The 21100-nt window shown below is 46.2% G+C and overlaps 1 protein-coding gene across 1 annotated transcript; it reads left to right on the forward strand.

Annotated features, from left to right (window-relative positions):
- The first annotated feature begins 8530 nt into the window (after positions 1-8530).
- Positions 8531-18997, forward strand: MARCO (macrophage receptor with collagenous structure). Its single transcript, XM_027895086.1, has 13 exons — positions 8531-8725; positions 9800-9901; positions 10272-10502; positions 10924-10959; positions 12611-12718; positions 12838-12882; positions 13517-13615; positions 13711-13764; positions 14770-14814; positions 14950-15057; positions 16772-16813; positions 17123-17299; positions 18115-18997. Exons 1-13 carry the CDS (start codon positions 8611-8613, stop codon positions 18243-18245), a joined length of 1293 nt encoding a protein of 430 aa, XP_027750887.1. The 5' UTR covers positions 8531-8610; the 3' UTR covers positions 18246-18997.
- Positions 18998-21100: the final 2103 nt, after the last annotated feature.

Genomic DNA, 21100 nt, shown 5'->3' on the forward strand with positions numbered 1-21100 from the left:
GACTCATTAATAAAGGCAAATAATGGCAGGCCAATCTTACTATTTTATTGAGCTAGATTTAAGTATTTGACTGATTAATGAAAACCTATTTCTAACTAATTTCTCCCCTTCCTCCTTTCTTTTAAAGTACATATACATGCGTGGTTTTGATGTTTGTTTTTGCTTAAATTTTGCCTTCTGCCAGGTTCCCTGGTGGCTAGGACAGAGGGAATTTATTAAGAACCATACTTTTTTTATTTCAGTGACTACCATCTCTGTATTGAACCAGCCTTCAATGACACCTGGTTGTTCTTTGCTCTGCCACTGCCACATTGTGCCATTGTCGTATGGACCTGCCTTCATAGGCAACACACAGAGGACATGCAGCGCCTGTGGCATGAGAAGCCCTTTTCACAGAATCACAGAATGGGTCAGGGTGGAAGGGACCACGGTGGTCCAACCTCATTCTAGAGCACATGGCACAAAACTGCATCCAGATGGTTCTTGAATATCTCCAGTGAGTGAGACTCCACAACCTCCCTGGCCAATTTATACCAGTGCTTGGTCACCGGCACTCATATTCAGGTGGAACTTCCTGTGCATCACTTTCTACTGGTTGGCTCTTTTCCTGTTGCTTGGCAGCACTGAGAAGAGCCTGGCTCCACCAAATTTCTGTCAAAACTCTGCTCAAATACCCATAGGTATGTGAGAACAGCAATACTCCTGAATTAATGGTGTTGACAGCTCCAGCCACTCTGCCCAAGACTTTTAAGTCCTTAGCTCATATTCAAGTGTGAGAATCCTAGAGGCTCACTGCTTCCAGTTGCTTTGGTGAAAAACAAAAAAAAAGCAAAAGAAAAAAAAGCAGTTCAAAGGGAAAGGTTGGAATTAGGCAAGAGTCAGGGCCGTGGGGCAAATTCTAGTTTTTTTCATCAAGGCAATCAAAGCAGTTCAGCTTTGCTTGATCTGTCATTGCCAGTGTAGCAGGAGGAAGGGAATTCCCAGCTAGTTCCCAGAATAAGGTGTGTGTTGATTATGGAAAGAGGCACAAAAGCCTGAAGGTCAGTATAAAAGATTTTTTTTTTCCCTAGAAAGACTTGCCCACACGTCAAGCAAGTTAGCCACTGGCAAGATCTGAGCATTGTGTGATTCTCCAGAGAGGCATTTGACGCTTGCACTCAGTTTCTTACAAAGAAATAAAGCATCTGAAAGCATGAAAAGAAAGGAGAAATTTTGTTTGCTCTTTTGACACCATCTTAAGTCACTCCTGCTACTGACATTAGCCCACTTTGTGAGACACTCAGAGGAGAATGTTGAACCAGTGCTTCACTTTTGTTTCTGCATGGTAAAGGAGCAGTGATGATACTTGTCTTTCAACAACTGTAGAAAAATGTGAACTGTGAGAACCACCAGCTTGCCACTGGTTGGTGAGAAGGCAAGTCAAAAGGTTGCACATACACTCCAGTCCTAACACACCACCCATGTGCCCACGAGGACAAGAACAAGCCTTACTGATGGCCCTGGAGACTCTACCCTGTTCTCAGCGCTGTGGGACTGGCACACTAAGCCAGCAGCACCCACTGCACTGTCCTCTCCCAGGCCCCCACTGCTTTGACCAGGGTCTCTGCTCCACCCCGTCAGATGCTTCATCGTGTTCTTTCCATCTTTCACCAGTTTCTTGTTCCCTTTCCCTGAGGTACTTCCTGAGGCAGATACCTTCACACTGAGAAATAGTGGAGAATTAAAAGAATTAATTAAGAGTTAGTTATCATTGCTAAAGACCATAATGGAGAAGAAGCAGTCAGTTATTGACCCTAATTAAAAGAAAACAACCCAGCCTGATATAAAGGTGAAATCTGTGGGGAGCAATGCAGTGATTGCAAGCTGACTCTGGTTTATGTAAGAGCTGTACCTTGGAGGATGGCAACGAAGATCCCAATAAAGGCACAGTTTCCTTTTCTGTCCCTTGCCCCTCCCCATGTGCTGGTGCTGGGAGTTTCACACTCAAGCTTATCATTTCCTAGCAGGATGTTGAGCAAACTCAGGCACACGTAGCTGTCACTGGCAAGCACGAAAGTCACCAAAAGAGAATCGAGGTTCTTTTGCAGAGCTACGCCGAGCAGACAGGAGCAATGCCATCATGTCAGCACCCAGAAGAGCTGCACAGGAGGACAGCAAAGGGATGTGAGAACAGAGGGCAGGAGATGAAGGAAGGAAATTCAAGGGGAAAAGTCATGACTTCGGGTCTCTGAAGCACCCAGTGTCACCATAGCAATTACGGGAAACGATTTAACAGGAGGGCTGGTTGTTGCTCTCTAGGGACAGCAGAAAACCGAGAAGCAGGGAAGCCTGGAGCATTTTCAGGGTCTGGGCTTTAATTCCTAGCACTGCACACATGTTTTACAGGACACTTGCTTTGAGTTAATTCTGTATGGACTGCTGTCAGTGACGGTTTCAAGCCTGTGTATATAGCTGCTCACACACATGTTTGCTCTCTGCATTCACTGCATAAGGGGCATGGGGTGGTTTACAGGTTAATGGATTTTCAAGCTGAAGTGTTCGCCAATAGCATTCAGGACATGGGAATTTGTGCCAGAAACCTTATCAGAGACAAACCATCCCTTGGCATCCTTTAGTGGAAGCCCAAGTATTAGCTCCTTAATATGTTTACCCTGAGATAAATCCAGAGTAATGCATTGATGTGCAGGCAATTAATTGGGATGTGCCCCAGTGCAAGGACAGTACTTGATAATAAACCTCTCTAAGAATGTCCTTCTGAACAGTGTGATGACTACCTGCCTAGCTTAATGTCTAAAAATAAAATGACCCTGAACCTCACATAATCCTGGAGATTTTCCTGAAAAAAACATGAGGGCAGATTAAAGACATTCTTACCTGGCTGGGCTGGTTGTGGGACACACACCTGGCCAGAAAAGACCACAACAACACCTGCAGCTGCTTAGCAAATCTAAAATGACTCTTGAATATTAAAAGCCCAAGGGGTGGAGGAAAGTGGAGATGTAGCTCCTGTGACACTGAGAAATAGCAGAGAATCAAAAGACACTCTGAGCTGTGCTTAGAGAAGTCTTTTTGGCCTCATCGAATGCATGGGATGAACCAAAGCATTCCAAAAAGAGGAGCATTAGGGAGCAGCTGATCTCTCCCTACAGCATTGAGCTGCTACGTGCAGAGCAAGCCCTGGGAGATGCCTCCCTTCAACTATAATTGCAATGTTTATAGCAGATCATTAACATATCTAATCCATCCTTTGTGGGGCTGGTTTTTTCATGTCGTGTTATCTCTCCTGTTTCTAATCTGGTCTGAGATACATCCAGTCCCCAGGATCAGCTCTTACCCAAATAGGGGACAACTATCTTCAGGTGAGGAACAAGACACTATACAAAGACTTTGAAAACAAAGTTGCCTGTCAGGAGCCTCCGCCTTGTAAAACATATTTTTCTGCTTTGAGGGTGGCCTGCTTAGCCAAGCCTGACTATTTCACCATGCTATGGAGGCTGCCCTGGTATTAATTCACCTCAAAGAGCAGGTTGAAGTCATTAAAATATTTTGCAGGTGGTTCCTTGAATTCATGGTGCCGCTGGATCCAGCCTAAAGGGGAAAAAAAAAAAAAAGGAGGAGAAGAGTCAAGTTCTGATGAAACACAAATTAACATAACTCATAGAAGGGAAAGAAAATCTGGTTTCAATCTCTACAACAAAGCCAAGCAACACATCAAGCTAGAAAGGAGAAATGTCAGCCAGGCAGTGCTGGGGATTTTATTGCTTTAGCACAAGTGTTTCTCCGCAGTCTCAGAAGTGCACAGGTGCTACTGCAGCAGCCAGACCCCCTGAGCACAGGTCTGGCCATGCAGTGACGTGGGAGGCTTCACAACAAGGCCCCTTCTTCCACATGACTAGAGGCTCAAGGTTTGTTTTAATACCCTGGCATTAGAACTTGTCTATTGGTCTCAGTCTCTCCTCTGCATGGAAACTCTCCATGTGATGCACCATTTCTTGCCCTTAGAGCTGGATATGCTTTTTTTCAGGAGGTGCCGACCGGGGCTGATCTGGGTAGTCAGTGGGACACCCACAAGGGAGAGCCCAGATCTGGTACCTCCATGCGCTGCTGGTGGGCAGATCACTCACATCCTGCTTTGGCATCCCCTGAATTCAGTAGTGCCTCCTGATATCCATGGGCATCAAAGTCCTTGGTCTTTCCTCAGGGAGAACAAGGCATTTTAGCATAAACACCATCATACTGGGAAGCTGCACTGGGTCTGAGTGGGATGAAGGTACCATTCTCACAGCAACACAACAAAGTATGGTGGTGTGCTGTGGATTTGGGGCTAAACCATGGTTGATACACTCTGATGTTCTGGCTATTGTGAGCAGAGCTTGCACAGTGTCAAGGCTGGGAACAGGCTGGGGTTGGATAAGAGGCCGTGAGGGGACACAGCAGGAGCTGCTGACCTGAACAGACCCTGTGGATATTCTGCCATGTGACGTCAGGCTCAGTGGTAGAATTTCAAGGAAAGAAGGAGAAAGTTTTTCTTTCATACATTTGTCAGCCCAAACAATCCTCATATGTGCTGAGACCCTGATTGCCAGGAGGCAGTTGCCTATCTTCCTGCTGATGGGAAGCAGAGAATGGATTCCTCTTTCTGCTTTGCTTGCAAGTGCATCTTTTGCTTTCCATAATAAACTACCATGAGTCTTCTCACTTTCCTGCCACTTCCTCCCCATCTTTTAGGAATGAAAACTGAAAGAACAGTTGAATGGGTGTTTTTCTGATGGCTGTGGTCAATGTGCCACAAGGAATCATGTCAAAATTTAACAATCTTGTACATTTCAAAAAGACAAAAAACTGAAAAATCAGGTAAAATGGGGGGGGGGGGGAGGTCCTTCATCATCTTCACTGCCCTTCTTTGGATGCTCTCTAATAGCTTAATATCTTTCTTATATTGTACCCAAAACTGTCACAACATTCAAGGTAAGGCCACCCCAGTGCAGAGCAGAGTGGGACAATCCCCTCCCTTGATTGGCTGGCAATGCTTTGCCTGATGCCCCCCAGGACAGGGTTGGCCCTCCTGGCTGCCAGGGCACTGCTGGCTCATATTCAGCTTGCCATCAACCAGGACCCCCAGGTCCCTTTCCTGGCACTGCTTTCCAATATCTCATTCCTCAGTCTGTACAAACATCCGGGGTTGTCCCATCTCAGGTGCAGAATCCGTCACTTCCCCTTGTTGAACTTCATGTGGCTGGTGATTGTCCAGTGCTCTAATTTATCAATATCTCTGTATAGGAGCTCCCTGCCTTTGAGGGAGTCAACTGTCCAGCTCTGGTCACTGCTGACTTTGCAGTGGACATGTATGGGCTGTGTCACATGTCAAAGCATAACTATTTGTTTTTTTCTGTGGGAGAGAAGTGTGGTCTGTGGGCAGGATTATTTTTTGGTCTGAAGCCAATCTGCAGAAACATGAGTGCAGGTATTGGGGATAAGGGTTAGACTGTCAGCTTTTCTGGCTGCCACTTTCACTTTAGTCTAGAGGTGACAGCAGAAATGGTGGAGGTTCCTGCTTCAGCTTACCTGATACAGGACTTGTTTGTGCCACCACCTCTTCTTTTCCTCGTCCTTGGAGGGGCATGAAAGCCTCCTGAATTCTGCATATTTATGCCCAAGACAGTCTGCAGTCAAATAGATGAGTTTGGAAAAATTAGCTCCTTATGAACAAATGGAGAAACACCTCTCAGCTGGGGTATCTTCAGCAAATCACAGCTTCAGCTCTTTCAGGATAAATGGTTATCCTGAGGAGGCTGACATCTGTCCAAGTACCCTGGCAGTACCACTGCTGGGAACCCCCGTGTTTAGCTGTTGCCACGTTGGAGTTTGGTGTGACATCTCTTTGCTCTGCCATGAGCTCCTGATGGTGGCAGATGCCCACAGCAGACAACAGTGGTGGAAGGACATGAGAAAGGTATCGGGTATGGCCAGGGATGTTTCCCTCCACCAGCCACTTGCTGACCACTTCCTATTCGCTCCACCAGCAGTTCCCCCCCAGGCCCGTGACTTTGAGGCATCTGTTCATAAAACTTGGTTTAGATGTGGTGGACATTCACAGGGAAAGCATGGGGAGCACCTTCTGCCTGTCACGAGCCACTGACATCAGAGTGCAGGAAGGGAAGGGATGAACTAGAGGACTTCAAGCTCTTCCTTGAAAGTCAGCAGAATATGTCAGGGGAAGCAGGGTGAGCAGCAGGAGGAGAGGGACCGGGGCTTCCTCACAGAGAGCCAGAAGGATAAGGCTGATGGCCCAGCAGACACATCCCGTAATGTGCTGGAAACTTATTCTATTAATAATCCCATTGTTTCAGCAAAACATCAGCCTAGGGAGATTACACTGAATCAGCAGTTTCTTTTCTTTTTTCTTTCCTGATTTAGTAATCCTGATTGCAAAATCGGAGTTGACCTATTGCTGCAGTCAGTGATGGTGCAGTGAGAAATGAAAGGCATCAAGAAAGCAGGGTGGGAAGCAGGAGCAGTGAGCTCATGCAAGGACTGAGCCAGGCATGCTGGCACATTATCTCTGGCATCCACAGTGTGGCTGAGATACCCACGTGCACTGGGAAATCCGCTGCCTGTGCGCAGAGGCTGACACCCAGATAGAAACACACCATGATGCTCCCAGGCAGCCAGATGCTCACCTGAGCAGTGGGAATGTGGCAGCTCACAGAACTGCACAGGGCTACAGCAGCTAGAAATAAAGATTTGACTAGCTGGGTAGCCAGCTGCAGTCGGAGGGATCGTGATTTTCTCCCCCAAAACAGAGAACTGTATGCTGAACACCAGAGCAGTGAAGATCAGGGCTGTCAGAATCAAGGGTGTCTACCCCTACTTTGCACCCATGCCATCTGGGTCACTGAGAGTGGCATGGCCACAGCATGACCATCAGTGGTGCAAAAATTTATCCCTAAACTTTCTCAGGGAAGGACTGCGCAAAGATCTTCTTGCACCTTTTGTCTTTAGGAGGGCTTTTGAGAACTACAGTTGCCAGATTATTTTTAATGCTTTGAAGTAAAATGGATTTTACTAGAAGTATTGTTAAAAGCTCCTCTGCTGTAAATGTGCTTGCTATGTGCACCTGAAATCACATCCATCCCTATAAACATCCACTTGGTGGCACAAATGCAGTCATTCTCAGCTCATCACCTGGGCCAGCAAGAGTAGGTGGCTTCAGGCTTGTGCAGAATTCTCAGCTGGACCCCACAAACCATCAGAAATGGGCTGGATATAAACCCTTATCCCAGTAAGGAGGTGATGCCATGAAGGTAGAGGATGCACAGGTCGTTACTGTGGCTCATCTGGTTGGTGATAACCTCTGAAGTCACCCTAATTCAAAGGGATATCTGAGCCCTTCACAATGAAGCAAATTATTCCAATTCCTACAGAGTGTAGCAGAAATGTATGATAATGGAGGATTTCTCTTCCTCCCTGCTGGTGACAAACCAGTTCACAGCTGCACAAGCACATTTAAAAGAAGAACACAGAAGCATATTTAAAAATCCCCACACATTTTTGGTTTAGGTCTTTCAGAGGTCTGTACATCAGGTGCAGAACAGAGGGCTTCACTTTGCACACAGGGTGAGGATTTCCAGCTCACCTCTACCTGAAGCTTAGGTCACACTTTACTGCATGGCCAAGCAAAGCAGTGAGGATGCAGCAGCCCCAGAGATGAACACAGACCTGCAACCCAGGAGCAAACTGTGTGACAGGGACTGCCCTGCCCCTCGAAGAGGGCAGCACGTGGTGGTGGCAGCGTGGATGAAGAGGGCTCTGCCCAGCACCTACCAACAGCTCCTGCCTGTGGATTTGGGCGAGTCAGTTTGCTTTGCAAAATCAAAATCAAATGTGACACAAATGGAGATGCCAAGATGCAAAATACCGTGATGTGAGAATGTGAGAAAAGAAATGGTGAAGAGGTAGGAATTGTGTCCCTGGGTGTGAAAAATGGATCAGGGAGGAAGTAGGAAGTGGAGAGACTGCAAGGAGGCTGCAAGTGTCTTCTCCATACCATCCCAGAATCATTTAGTTTTCAGCATCCCCCTCCCACCATCATTTGTTTGTCTTTACAGCTCCTCCTGATTCTTTCCCTTCTTGGACTTCAGTAATGCACCATCCCTAAGGTGTCATCTTGGTGCAAGTTACTGTGTGTTTCACTATTCAAAGGCCTTAACTTCCCCTCCCTGGGGATGGATCTCCAGGCTAACACTGCACATGACATCTTGACTACATAAGGAGATTTACTTGTGTCAAGAACAAAATGTCCATCTCATGCCTAACCCTGCTATAAAGCAAAGATGTTGAATAACTCCCAGTTGAGACTCTTTCAGGATCCTGCCCAAGGCTCCGTGGACTCCAAGTGAGAACACGAGAACAGCTGAACTTCTTAGCTGTGGGATTTTTTGAGGAACTGTTCAAATTACCACATCAGAGTTCTCAGTAGTTTATAAAAACTGAGCAGATAGGAAATGCATATCAGAAAGCATATCAAATCAGGAGACAGAGAAGAAGTCCCTTCAGTCTTTTGTTGCTCATAATCTGACAAGGCTTTAGGTTAGCCACGAGAAATTTGTCATGAAAATTAAAGACAGGTACGGGGAAGATCGAAATTCAAGTGATATGAACAGTCTCAGTATTTCCGACAAGATTGGGTTTGCCTCAGCTACTACCACAACCTTTCAGATAAGTGGTAAGATCTCTTTTTATTGAATGGATTTATATGGATTTTATCTAGTCTAAAACAAAACAACACATAAAAATGAAATGTTGCATATTAAATACTTTCTACAGTGATTTTGCTAGTAAATTAACTGCCATTTAAAAATAGAAGTAAGTCAAAATATCCTTTCTAGCCAAAAGCTGATGTGATCATCAGAAAAGAAATTAGTTATTTCCCTGTTGTAGAAAATGACTAATTTTCTTGAGTAAAACTTTCATGTCTTAATAGTTAAGATACTGAAATCACCAGACTGAATAAAAAAATGTAAATTTATGAATTTTTAGCTGAGTATAAATACTTAATTGCTGACTAAACCATTCTATTGTAAAACCAATTAAAACATTGTACTCTTTTAAAACCAAGACTTTAAACTCCTGATTACATTACTTTGAAAAAGGAAAAAAAAAAAAACAAAAACACTCAATTAAGGGTAACTTACTGAGTGTCTGAAGTAGTTATTAATACTTCTGAAATACTTTTCTCTTCCTGAAGGGCAAAATTTGACAAAGCAGTTTATTTCTTCTACTCTCTGCCAATAATGAATTGTTTTACATGACTTGTCTCCATTTGTTCTTCAGTTTAGTTTATTATTGATTTTTCGTTGGTTTTGATGCATACACGGATCACTGTTGGAATCGCATGCGTGCAGCACTCTGGATGGAGAGGGCATTGCTTTGAGCAACCCTCTGAATGGCAGCCTGGGACAACTAAAAGTAATGGAAACAAGATTTTTATTGATATAGAGAGGGGAGGACCACCATATTCATACTTGTTATAGGCTGGATTAATTCTTGATGGAATTGAGCTGATTAAACTGGCTAAGGAAAAGGCAGCCAAGTGAATTGCAGTGCAAAGCCCAGAGGAGAGGAAGGCAACCTGCCTTCTGACAGGATCAAGCACTCTCATAGACGAATCTTTCTGCTCCCCATCACTGGAAAACACTGTTAATTTATTGTGACCAAACCTGAAAGGCTGGAAGCAAGCAGATTTTGTAGGGGAGAGCATATGTGGGAGGGTACCTACCCTACTTCTGTTGTTTTTCAGAGCCTCAAGGCCAGAGAAAACCATCCACATGCTGTGCTCTAACAGCCCTTGGCGTCTACCTGTTGCTGCTGACGGTTGGCCAGGGGCTGCTGGTGCACAAAGGTAATGCCACAACCTCACCGTAGGCTTGGCATCAAAAGAGAGCTTTGCTGGGCACTCTCGGGGCATGGGCGAGCGGGAATGAGCACGCAGAGCGGAAACCTCTGAGGGAGCACAGAGGCTGCTCCGCACACCAGGAGGCAAAGCAGCCGCTGCAGGAAACTATTCCCCCAGCCCCAGACATGTGCTTTGCATTTGCAACTCCTGGCTGCAGCAAGGACTGGCACACGAAAATCACCTCCCTGGTTCAAACAGGGGTGGTCTTTATCCCCGGGTGTTCTCCCCAGGTGCTGAGGAGCTGCTCTGCCAGACAGGCATTTCCCAGCTAGACCGGACAGGGAATATTCACTGCATGGGCTTTTTGTTTCCTCAGTGCTTAAGATGGAGAGAGAGATATTGAAATTTCAGGAGCAAAATACCTCCTATACAGAAGAGATTCTGAAGAGCTCCTTTGCCAACAGTCTGATTTCGGAGAGAAGCTCTGCTGAGAAGTACATGGGACATGAAGAAAACTGGAAGAGAAGATTAGAAGAGGAAATTACCATAATCAAAAGCAGCAATGCAAATCTGATGATGATGGTGAGCAACATCACCCTGGTTGCAGGTATGGTTCCATTTCTCCATGCTAGCTCTACAATGGAGAGACCTGGCTCCTCTGCACCACTGGCAAAGCTGGGCCAAAAACATAGTTCAGATGAACTGGTAACAAGGGCAAGATTTGGTCTTCCTGTCTGTTAGTGGTGAGCCAGTGCCCAGGGTTAGAGTCAGCTCCAGACCCTCTGGCTGGGGAGCTGGACACATCTGGAGGAGCTGGAGCACTGCCCTGTGCAGACCCCAGATCCCCTTTGCAGCTGCACAAGTGGCTCTGGGATCCTCTCCCCTCCTGTAATCTGTCGATTTAGACTCTGGGTGCCCTCTGAAAGGGTGGTATCTTCAACCCAGGCCTCAAACCTGTCAATCCTATGCTGCTATGCTCCTCACTGAGTGCTGACTACTGAAAAATATCCATTAAATATTTATTTCAGGTCCTCCTGGACGCAAAGGAGATCCTGGTCCCCCAGGTATGTTGGTGAAACTTTTCCTTTTTAACTCTTTCTCTTTATTTCATCTAAGAGACTTTAAGTGAGGATTTGGGATTTCAGTCTCTAGACCCAGACCCTACGCAATATGCACATACACAAAGCCCTGGACATGAGGAGACCTGCTATACCTTTGGACTGATCCTTCAGGAGCCTTGGCTGGCCCGAGTGCTCCCACAGAGGTCGGTGACCACCATGGAGGAGCATTTTGTCTCTGCCTCCTCACTCATACCCTACCAGAGAAGTTGAGGGATTATGAACTGACTGTACCTGCAATAACTATCCCAAACCTCCTTGTGACACAAGACAGGACCAGTGAGGGGGTTTATGTGCATCCCACAATCAGCAGACAGTTGAGTTTCTGCCCCAGACACAGCAATTTCTGCTGTCCAGCTTACTCCAGGACAACTCAGGGAGACCTCCCCAGTGCCTGCCCTGTAGAGCCGCAGCTGAACAGTGCATGTAACAGAGGTGGTACCTTGCCCACCCTGTCCCTAGGAAAACAATGGCCCAGACTTAGGAATTAGCTGGGTGCAAGGGCTGTTCTCCACAGCCATGCACAAGCTGTTGCCCTGGGTACCTGGCGCTTGGGTAGAACTACACCTGCTGCAGAAGATGAATGTATCCAGGCTGTGAGGATGCAGCAAGTCCTGATCTAACGCTGGCTCCACTTTGAGCAGAGGTCAGACTATCAACATATCAACCATCAAGCTATCTATCATGCCTAGAGTAGGGTTTTCATGATATAAAATAATACAATATAATTTATATGCGCAAGCATGTGGATGTTAGTCGTCATTTCAGTGAAACCTCTTTCTGAGAGCTTTATATCTTACATAAGTCTGACTTTATACATCTTAAGTAGAAGAGTTATACAACATGTTTCTCCCATTCAACATGCATTAGTGGGCATCTCCTGGATAACTGTTGCTCAGTGGTCCCACATGGGCTGAAAGAAGGATAGGAAAAGAAAGCAGATGTTGTGTGTGGTTCAGAGCAGGGAGGACAATTGTACAGGCTGGTAAGAGCTTCCTCAGATCTTCCATCAGATCCCATATGCTCCAGTGCACCCATTAGCACAAGCTGCTCCAGAAAAGTGATTGTAGGAGGAATACCAAAAGGGATAATTCTGGAGCAGAAAGATGAAGGAGATATAATATCTTAAGTGAGGCACTGTCAAGTAATTCAGCTCTTTTGGAGCATGCTTATCACCTGCTGAGAGAAGAGAAGGCTGAGGGTAGATGAGATAACTCTGGAAGCCCAAGAATACTCTGTCCTGTATCTCCACTGTGGCTAGAAGAAGGGAAGGATGCAGACTGCAATAAGGGATATTTAACTAAAGGAGAAACCATTGTAGTGGTAGGGATAGTTTAGGGGATAGACTGTAGAGGTGTCATGGCACCACTGCAAGTCTTTAACACCAGGTCAGACAAACACCTGGCCAGACAGTCTGACAGAGTCAGAGGTGGATCCAAAAGACCAGCCCTGTTCTGTTACAGCTTTACAGGAATGCCACTGAATGATGGCAGGTTTGAGTTTGTTCCTGATGTGGCTAGGCAGAGGTGTTCCATAGGCTGCAGAGACAATTGGATTTTTTATTTTATTTATACATGTGTGCTGTGCTGTTTGATAGGTGTCCAAGGACAGAAAGGTGACACAGGTGAGAAGGGAGACCCAGGGTCACGTGGACCCATGGGTCCTCAGGGACAACAGGGAGTCCCAGGACTGCCAGGTTTCAATGGTAAGTGCAGAGGGCACAGTGTGACCCATCATCAGCACTCACATGCTGTGGTGCAGGGCTGCCCTAACTGAAGCACTGGGCTAAGCCTTGCTTACGCTGATGTCAGGATGTTGTTGCAGGTACCACGGGGGAGCCTGGACCTCCTGGGCAGAAAGGAGAGGCAGGTAAGCAGCCCAGAAGGTGAAGGTTCTTCTAGAGATATAGGCCTGATCTCTTTTAGATGGTGCTTCATGATGAGGAAAACTGCAGCCGACCTAGATCCCAGCCTGGGTAAGAGACGATGATTAGACGAAGAAACCCTGACAATGTTCCAGCGTTGTGCAAACTCATCCTGCAGCCCTGGCTGCCTCATCTGGGCCCCACTCACTGTGCTGGAGACTGAGAGGGAAAGAAGTGTCCTGAACTCTGGAGGGCTGTGTCTCCTTTCTGATGGGTGTGCACATGCAAGAGTGCTCTTTTAGGAAAGCACTTGTGCATGTCAAGGATGACAGACTGCAAGGACCTGGGTCTGTACAGCCTTTCACTCCAGAGCATCACTCCCTGCCTTCTCTCAATCTTCTCTCAACTAATAGTAATTGTGTGGGGGGTGTGAGATCAAATTGACCCAGAGCAAAACCACAACATGCACTAAGATTAGTGCTGCCAGAGGAGGGCTACGATTCAGACAGACCCAGCATTTGTTTTGCCTTCATAGGGTCAACTCTCTGTACAGTGCTGGGGCTGGTGATTGAACTGTCTTCTTATGTCCTGCAAGTTTTGTGTTACATTTCATATGTGCTGCTTTCACTCAACCTCAAGGTGTACGTGGACAGCCTGGAACTGTGGGAAGTCCTGGCCCTGAAGGCAGACCTGGTCAGAAAGGGGAGAAGGGGGACCAGGGGCCCAAAGGCAGCCCAGGTACAACACTACTCAAACCTATAACTCCTTGAGCTCATAGTCAGGCCTCACTTTGTATGATGGCTTCACCCTTACTGATTTGTTTTTAATTTTAGGAATAGCAGGCACTGCTGGACTCAGAGGTGAAAAGGGAGAACAAGGAATAAGAGGTAAAGGAGAATAAGACCAATTTGAGGTCAACAATGCTCATTATGCAGGCACGGGAAAGGAGGAGATCTGTTGAGTCCTGTTCTTGGAGCCCCAGTGCATCCCAGGGTGCTATGGCAGTCCTGGGCCTCTGCCAGGCTGCTGGGGGGTGGCTATTTACCAGAGAGTTGTTTCTACCTTCTGTAATCTGTATGAGGAGGCGAAGTTGTCTGAATTTTTGTATAAACAGAAAATACATCAGTTTAAGATGAACTAAACAACCACCTCCCTAATTTGAAGTTAAAGACAAATTTTCCTGGCTGGAGGGAAGATGGGGAAGGAGATATCCATCCTGACCTCTTCTGTAACATTGCAGGATGAAGCATCTTCAGAGGCCAATAGGGCACACAAACGAGGCCATTTCCGTGACGTTCCACTTGAAAAAGGTCACCTCTTTTCAAGGCACCCAAACAACAGGGTGGCATTCTGCTGTACAAACCTGTTCTGGTGTACTTCTCTTGAATCAGCCCTTTAAAATCTTGAATTTTCATAGTGTGTGCAACCTCATGCCCTTCAGAAGGTAACCAAGGTCCAAGTGCTGCACCTTTCTGCCTTCACTGACAGATGGATAACAGGGATGAGAGTCACCTGGCCCAGTTTTACATGCTTGCATATGTCTGATGCACCTAAATTTACATGTGTAGGCTGTCTATATGGTTAGTGAAGATCCAGCTGGAGGGAGAGTCTCTATGACATCAGTGCAATTTAAGAAACTAAATAAATCACCAGGAGTTGATCTACTGCAGCAGAAGATGTTTCTCAACTTCCTGTATTTTCTTTTTTGACATGGTCTGCAATAAATATGATGTCAAATAAGACACCCAATTTAGAGATAGATGTCTACAGAATAGACACCCAAACTAGATAAGTTAAAATCCCACACAAACACTAGTTTGCATAAGCTTTTATAAACGTATAAATATTGGTCTTATAAATGTATGTCTGTTTGTTTGTTTTGATGACCTTAGGTCTTCCAGGGCCACAGGGAGCAAAGGGAGACCAGGGCCCAAAAGGTAAACCCATGCTTTACAGTATAACTTACTCTGATGATGCAAAGCACTTTAAATGCCATGTTCCACCTTTCTGCATCAACACGTTCTTTCCTTGGGAAGACACAACAGGCAATTAGTTTTTTGCTTTACATCCAGGCATGCAAGGCCCACCTGGTGAAAAAGGAAGCAAAGGTGATTCTGGCACTCGGGGTCCAAAAGGAGAACCGGGACCAAAAGGAGACAAGGGAAACCGAGCACCATCTGGTAAGACTGTTTGCCAAGGGGTCTGTCGAGCTGACGGTGCTTTTGGGTTCAGGACTGTAGATCTCAGACTGGCACAAGCTGCTCTGGGGAATGTTACAGAGCTCATTTGGAGGAAATCAACAGACAGATTAGCATTCCCAGAAGAGGAATGTGCAGAGTGTCATGTGTACACTCCGGGAGGTGTGCTAAAAGACATGCAAGTAAACAGATGCATTAGATTTTCTCAAATCACTGGTCTTACAAAAAAACTGGAACAACCAGTATCCCTTTTTGCCTTGTGCAGAGACATCTTGCAGCACACCGTGTCACTGGATAAATCCCAGATAAACACTGCACTCAGGAACACAAAATAATAAAAACCTAATAGTGAGGGTATTTAACTACACCTTGCTAATTGTAGAACACAAAAGTTGTTCAAAAGGGCCAACACTATAGCTACTCTCCTTCCTTACTCCCCCCCTCTTCCCATCGCATAGGTTTCCAAAAACCCTAAGACCTATAGTCAAAAAAAAACCCCAAACAGTAGTTACAACAAGCCATGGGAAACAGCCAGTGCTACATATGATTTTTCTTTTAGTTGTTCACACAGAATAGTAGAGGAATCCTCAGAAATAAAATAAAATAGATCATGAGTGGCGCTTCTCCATGCACTCCTCTTCTGGAGTTTTGCTTCTGGAAGAGGAGAAAACTGTAATTTGTCTGGCTCCAGGACAAGCACTGCCCTGTGAGTGAGTTTCATCTTCTGGTCCCCCAGAAGGAGACAGCAGTGAAGGCTTTCTGGAGGTAACTTCTGGGTGAAGAGATCATTGGATTTTTTTAAACCTCCCTACTCTCAAGACCAAGATGCTGCACAGAAATGTGGAGGACTGTTGGGAGTAATTTTCTGCTGTCCCTGGAGAACAAATCTCAGGATGTAAATCTTCATTCAAGTACTTTAGGAGATACTGTGCCTACTTCTGGAGAGCCCAAAGGCTGTCAGAGATGTTTTTTTTACAGGTAGCAGTGGGAATGAGGTACATTTCCTGATGGTTATGGCAGGAAAAATGGGACTGCATGCTTTGTATGTGAGAACAAAATGGCTCTTTATTTAACATGCATCCTGCCTTATAAAGGGCAAGGAGAGAACCGACTAGAAAAGGGGTGTAACAAGGGAGGATCATGGGCAGAACATGCAAAACTGAGAGAAGGTATAACCATATAGGGAAAATATTGCATTAAGGCAGAAACAGACCAATCAGAGAGCAGGGTTCATGGGTACAAGGAATAAAAGGAGTTTCATATGAAACTGGGGTACATTCAACAAGTATAATATAATTAACCATGAAATAAAATACAAACCCCACATCAATATGTTTGAAAGAGTTCACTTACCCTCAAAAGGAGGTTTTGTTTTCATGGGATACTTCAAGTTCTTGATTTCTTCTCCAGTTTTCATAACTTTCATGATTTTCACCTCCAACAATTTCCCACAAGTGAGTGGATGGGATTTTGACCCTTTTCTTGTATCACACATTAGGAAGACTTTGTTGTATGTTATCATACTTTTCTTGCCACATTTCTTTTACATACCCTTAATCACTTCAGGGTTTTCATTTTCCACAAGGGGAGGGAGTCTTGACGTCTCCAACTCATACAAGTATTCAGAACAAGATAATAACTGGATTTCTTTGTATGCAGCTGTCAAATGTTTGGGGTTTTTTTTAATTTGGTACAGGTTTCCCAGGAGCAAAAGGGAGTAAAGGTGAAAAGGGACTGGACTTTCACTTCCTCTCTCACTTGCTTTCTGGTATCAAAGCTACCTGAGATCAGGACCAACATTCCCCTCTGCTTACACTGGTTAACCCACAGCACAGCTACCAGAACCAAGGGGTTTGTGCTCTGAGTTGCAGCCTGGTGTCCCCAGATGAAGGAGAAGGTCTTGAATTGTACCAGTAACCCACTGGGTTCCTGGTTCAGCCACTGGCTTCAGCCACAGAGATGGGAACATCCATCTGGTTTGGGTAGTCACTGCTTCTATCTTATGCCTGTATGACCCATAGATTTATTTTCTTCTCCCCTAAACTGCCAGCTGACTCTAGTCGTATACGACTCATGGGAGGAAGCACGAAGGGCCGTGTGGAAGTCCTCCACGAAGGGACCTGGGGAACAGTATGTGACGACCACTGGACCATGCAAGAGGCTGATGTAGTCTGCCGAATGCTGGGATTCAGCCATGCAGTCTTGGCCTTCACAGCTGGTGGAGGTGAGTCCACAACAACTTTCCATGTCCCCAGGCCTGGCATGGGTGGTTACATACACCCAGGAAGCACCACAACAGTGTCACCTACACAAGCAGCAGGAGAGTAAAGAGGATCTCAACAGGGTAGCTGATTCATAGACTCACAGAATAGAATCATAGAATCAGCCTGATTGGAAAGGACCTCTGAGATCATCAAGTCCAACCCTTGATCCGCTACCACTGTCATTACTAGACTATAGCACTCAGTGCCACATCCAGTCTCTACTTAAGCACCTCCAGGGACAGAGAACTCACCACTTCCCTGGGAAGCCCATTCCAGTGCCTGATTACCCTCTCTGTAAAGAATTTCTTCCTAATATCCAACCTAAACCTCCACTGGTAGAGCTTGAGACCGTGCCCTCTTGTCTTACTGGTGGTTGCCTTGGAGAAAAGACCAACCCCCACCTGGCTACAACCTTCTTTCAGGGAGTTATAGAGAGTGATGAGGTCTCCCCTGAGCCTCCTCCAGGCTAAACAACCCCAGCTCTCTCAGCCTCTCCTCACAGGAGTTGTGTTCGAGTCCCTTCACCAGCCTCGTTGCTCTTTTCTGGACCTGCTCCAGCACTTCAGTATTCTTCCTGAGGATGTGTAGCTCACTCATCTTGGGATGAGTGAGCTACACGTTAAGTGCTGCTTGAACTTATGCCCAAAAGCTTGATTTCCAGTAAGCCAACCATCCAACTCAAAAGTTGCCCACTATTTACAGGGGTCTCTTTTAAAAAAGTGCATAATCCTCTTTCTCTTGACCAAGTTTTTTTTGTTTACTTCATCTTTCAAAGGCACTGGAACAATTTGGCTTGACGAAGTAATTTGCAGAGGGACTGAAAGTTCAATTTTCGACTGTGCAAAGAACAGCTGGGGTTCACACAACTGCAACCACAACGAGGATGCTGGGGTGGAGTGCAGTTGATGGGACACAGAAGCTGCCCTGGGAGCCGCTGCCACCTCTACTCCCTCTGGGGCTTTTCTTCATGATGCAAACCCAATTTCATCAGGCTGTGCATATAGTCTCCTTACCACGTCATAAAAGTACTGACAAATTTGAATTTTTCATAAATCAGTAACGGCTGCAAGACCAACAGGTAACCTGAAACATCCCAGCTGTCACAAAACAATTGGAGCTCAGGCATGTGAGCCAGTTCACAGCTTTTTCAGCTACCTGACGTCGGCTCACCTGCAGGAGCTCACAAGTGTATGATCTCCAAGTGCACAGGGGGGAAAATGGTCCATGTTAGCTTAGTGCAGTAAGAGAAGAGGCTCAGTATGCAGTTTCTGCAGCTGAGAGGGCTAGTCCATCTTCATCACAGTACAGTTGTGAACCTGAGCCTAAACCCCCCAGGGAGCGTATACACCCAAGACAGCAGATGCTCAGAAAAAAACAGATGAACTCTCTGGCAGCAAATATAAATACTCTCCAGAAATTATGCTGATCACAGGTTAAAGTGCAAAAATAAATGCCTGGGATCTAGGCACCATAATATCCTGGTTTAGCACAGCCCTTAGTTTTTGACCTTAGCCAAGTCCCTTGCCTTCTCTCTCAGTGTTTCCTAACCAGTCTCCAGGAGCAGTACCCTTTACCTTATCTGGTGCACAAAGCGAAGCATTTAATACCTTTAGAAATTAGATGATCCAGTAAAGCAAAAGGATGACAAATAAAAAATATATCAAATCATGGTGTATCAAAAATGAATGAACTATTGTTTGGCATTAAAAAGTAAGTAACTAAATAAATAATAAATAAACAAATAAATGAAATTGCACATACATCTGTAGATGTATTAGGCAGAAAATATTTGACTGGGCTTTCCTGGCTCCTATGCGATTGATGCAATTCGCTATCAATAAATAAAGTTTTCCCATTGAGGAGAACGGCTGGGCACATCCCGACGGGATGCCAGGGGCACGGTGAGATCTGCAGGATGACCCGCGGGTACCGCCCCAGGACCCATCAGCCACCTCCCCGCGGCCATCCCCGTCCCCGCCCGCGGCTCCCGGTTATTTCAGATGCTCCTTCCCGGCACTAAGGGGAGCTCAAGGCCCACCGCCCGCTCCGCAAAGCCACCGCGGGAGGTCCGCGACATCGAGTCGGTCGGCCCAGATGCTGCTGCTGCTGCCAGCTCGTCCCCGCTGCTTTATCCCACGGGGAACCGCGGTTCCCGCGCATCCCTCTTTGCTCTGCTCTTGTGACACCCCCACCTACGGCACCGCGTCCAGCTCCGAGACCCCCGGCACAGGAAGGACACGGACTTGCTGGAGCGAGTCCAGAGGAGAGCACGAAGTTGCCCAGAGGGCTGGAGCACCTCTCCTCTGACGACAGGCTGAGAGAGTTGGGGCTGTTCAACCTGGAGAAGAGAGAGGCTTTAGAGCACCTTCCAAATATCTGCCAGAGGTCTAGAGAGGGATTTTTGATGAGGGCATATAGTGATGGGACAAGGGGGAATGGCCTTAAACTGAAAGAGAGTAGGAGTATATTAGCTATAAGGAAGAAATTCTTTACTGTGAGGGAAGAGAGGCACTGGAACAAGTTGCCCAGAGAAGCTGTGGCTACCCCATCTCTGGAAGTGTTCAAGGCCAGGTTGGATGGGGCTTTGAGCCACCTGGTCTAGTAAAAGGTGTCCCTTCCCAGGGGATTGGAACTTAAAGTTCCTTTTCAACTCAAATTATTCTGTGATTCTATGATCCCAGGGGTGGGAGGGCAGTGGCAGCCACAGGGGCCTGGTGATGCAGCCAGAGATTTCCCGTGATATCCCACATGTGTTGCAGGGAAGGACAAAAATGTTTTTTATTCTGTTGAACAGCCTGATGGCAAGTGCAGCAGGATACCAAGCCCAAGATCAGAGCAGGGCACTCAGTTTGAGGGCATGACTCAGGCTGTGAGTTTCAGTCGTCAGTAACTCCAGCTGTTGTCAACCAGTCCTCCCAGGAAGAGATCTGGAAAAAAAAAAAAAGGAGTGGAAAATACTTTTCTGATGCAGTCTCCTGTGCCTGACTGTTTGACTGCTGGGCAGTTTGGACACTTGTGCAGGTTTTGCTCTCCACTCTTAATAAACACATCTTTTAAGGCAAAACCCCAGATTTTGCCTGCATGTCAGAGGTGTCCCCTTGGATGGACAGCTGCATAGCTCAACCCCAGCCTCACCACTGTGGGGGCAGGACTCAACTCACAGCAGTGGCGTTTGGAGTCTGAAAACCAGTACTGGAACCTCCAGGCAGAAGGTCTGGAGGGCACTTGTGCCCCATGTGTCCACTTCTCCAGTCTAAGAGAAGGTCCACTGGGGCAGGAAGAGTGCCACAAGTCACCATGGGATAGTTGGTGAGCAGCGAAAAAGTCTCTTGCATCTACAAAAAAATGTAGTCCTGAGGTGTGGAGGCTGCCTTGCACGACCACACCACCCCCCTCCCCAGATACTCAGCTCAGTGCTATTGGATCCCAGCTTCTAGGTCTCTGCACTGCCCTAAAAGAGCTGTCTGTGACAGCTGAAAAGGAATGATGCAGCTTTGCTTATCATTTACACCCAGCACCAATTAAAAAGACTTAGTTAAGCAAAATGCAATTACACTGTCATGGATAAAAGGGATACAATTAATTTGAAAGGAACACTTTCCCTTAGGAATAATGTTATTTCCAGATGCTCCTATCCCTGTCCCTGACCATTGCTTGTGATCTGAAGAGATTTGGGGTGGGGAGAATTGGGGGTATTTGTGTAGTTTGTCTTCCCTTCTTGGCACTTCACATGTATTTCTGAAGTAAGTTAGCAGAGTCCC

Source organism: Empidonax traillii, unplaced genomic scaffold (assembly GCF_003031625.1).
Source record: "Empidonax traillii isolate 1590-97213 ecotype Southwest subspecies unplaced genomic scaffold, ASM303162v1 scaffold449:size826340, whole genome shotgun sequence".
Lineage (NCBI taxonomy): Eukaryota > Metazoa > Chordata > Aves > Passeriformes > Tyrannidae > Empidonax > Empidonax traillii.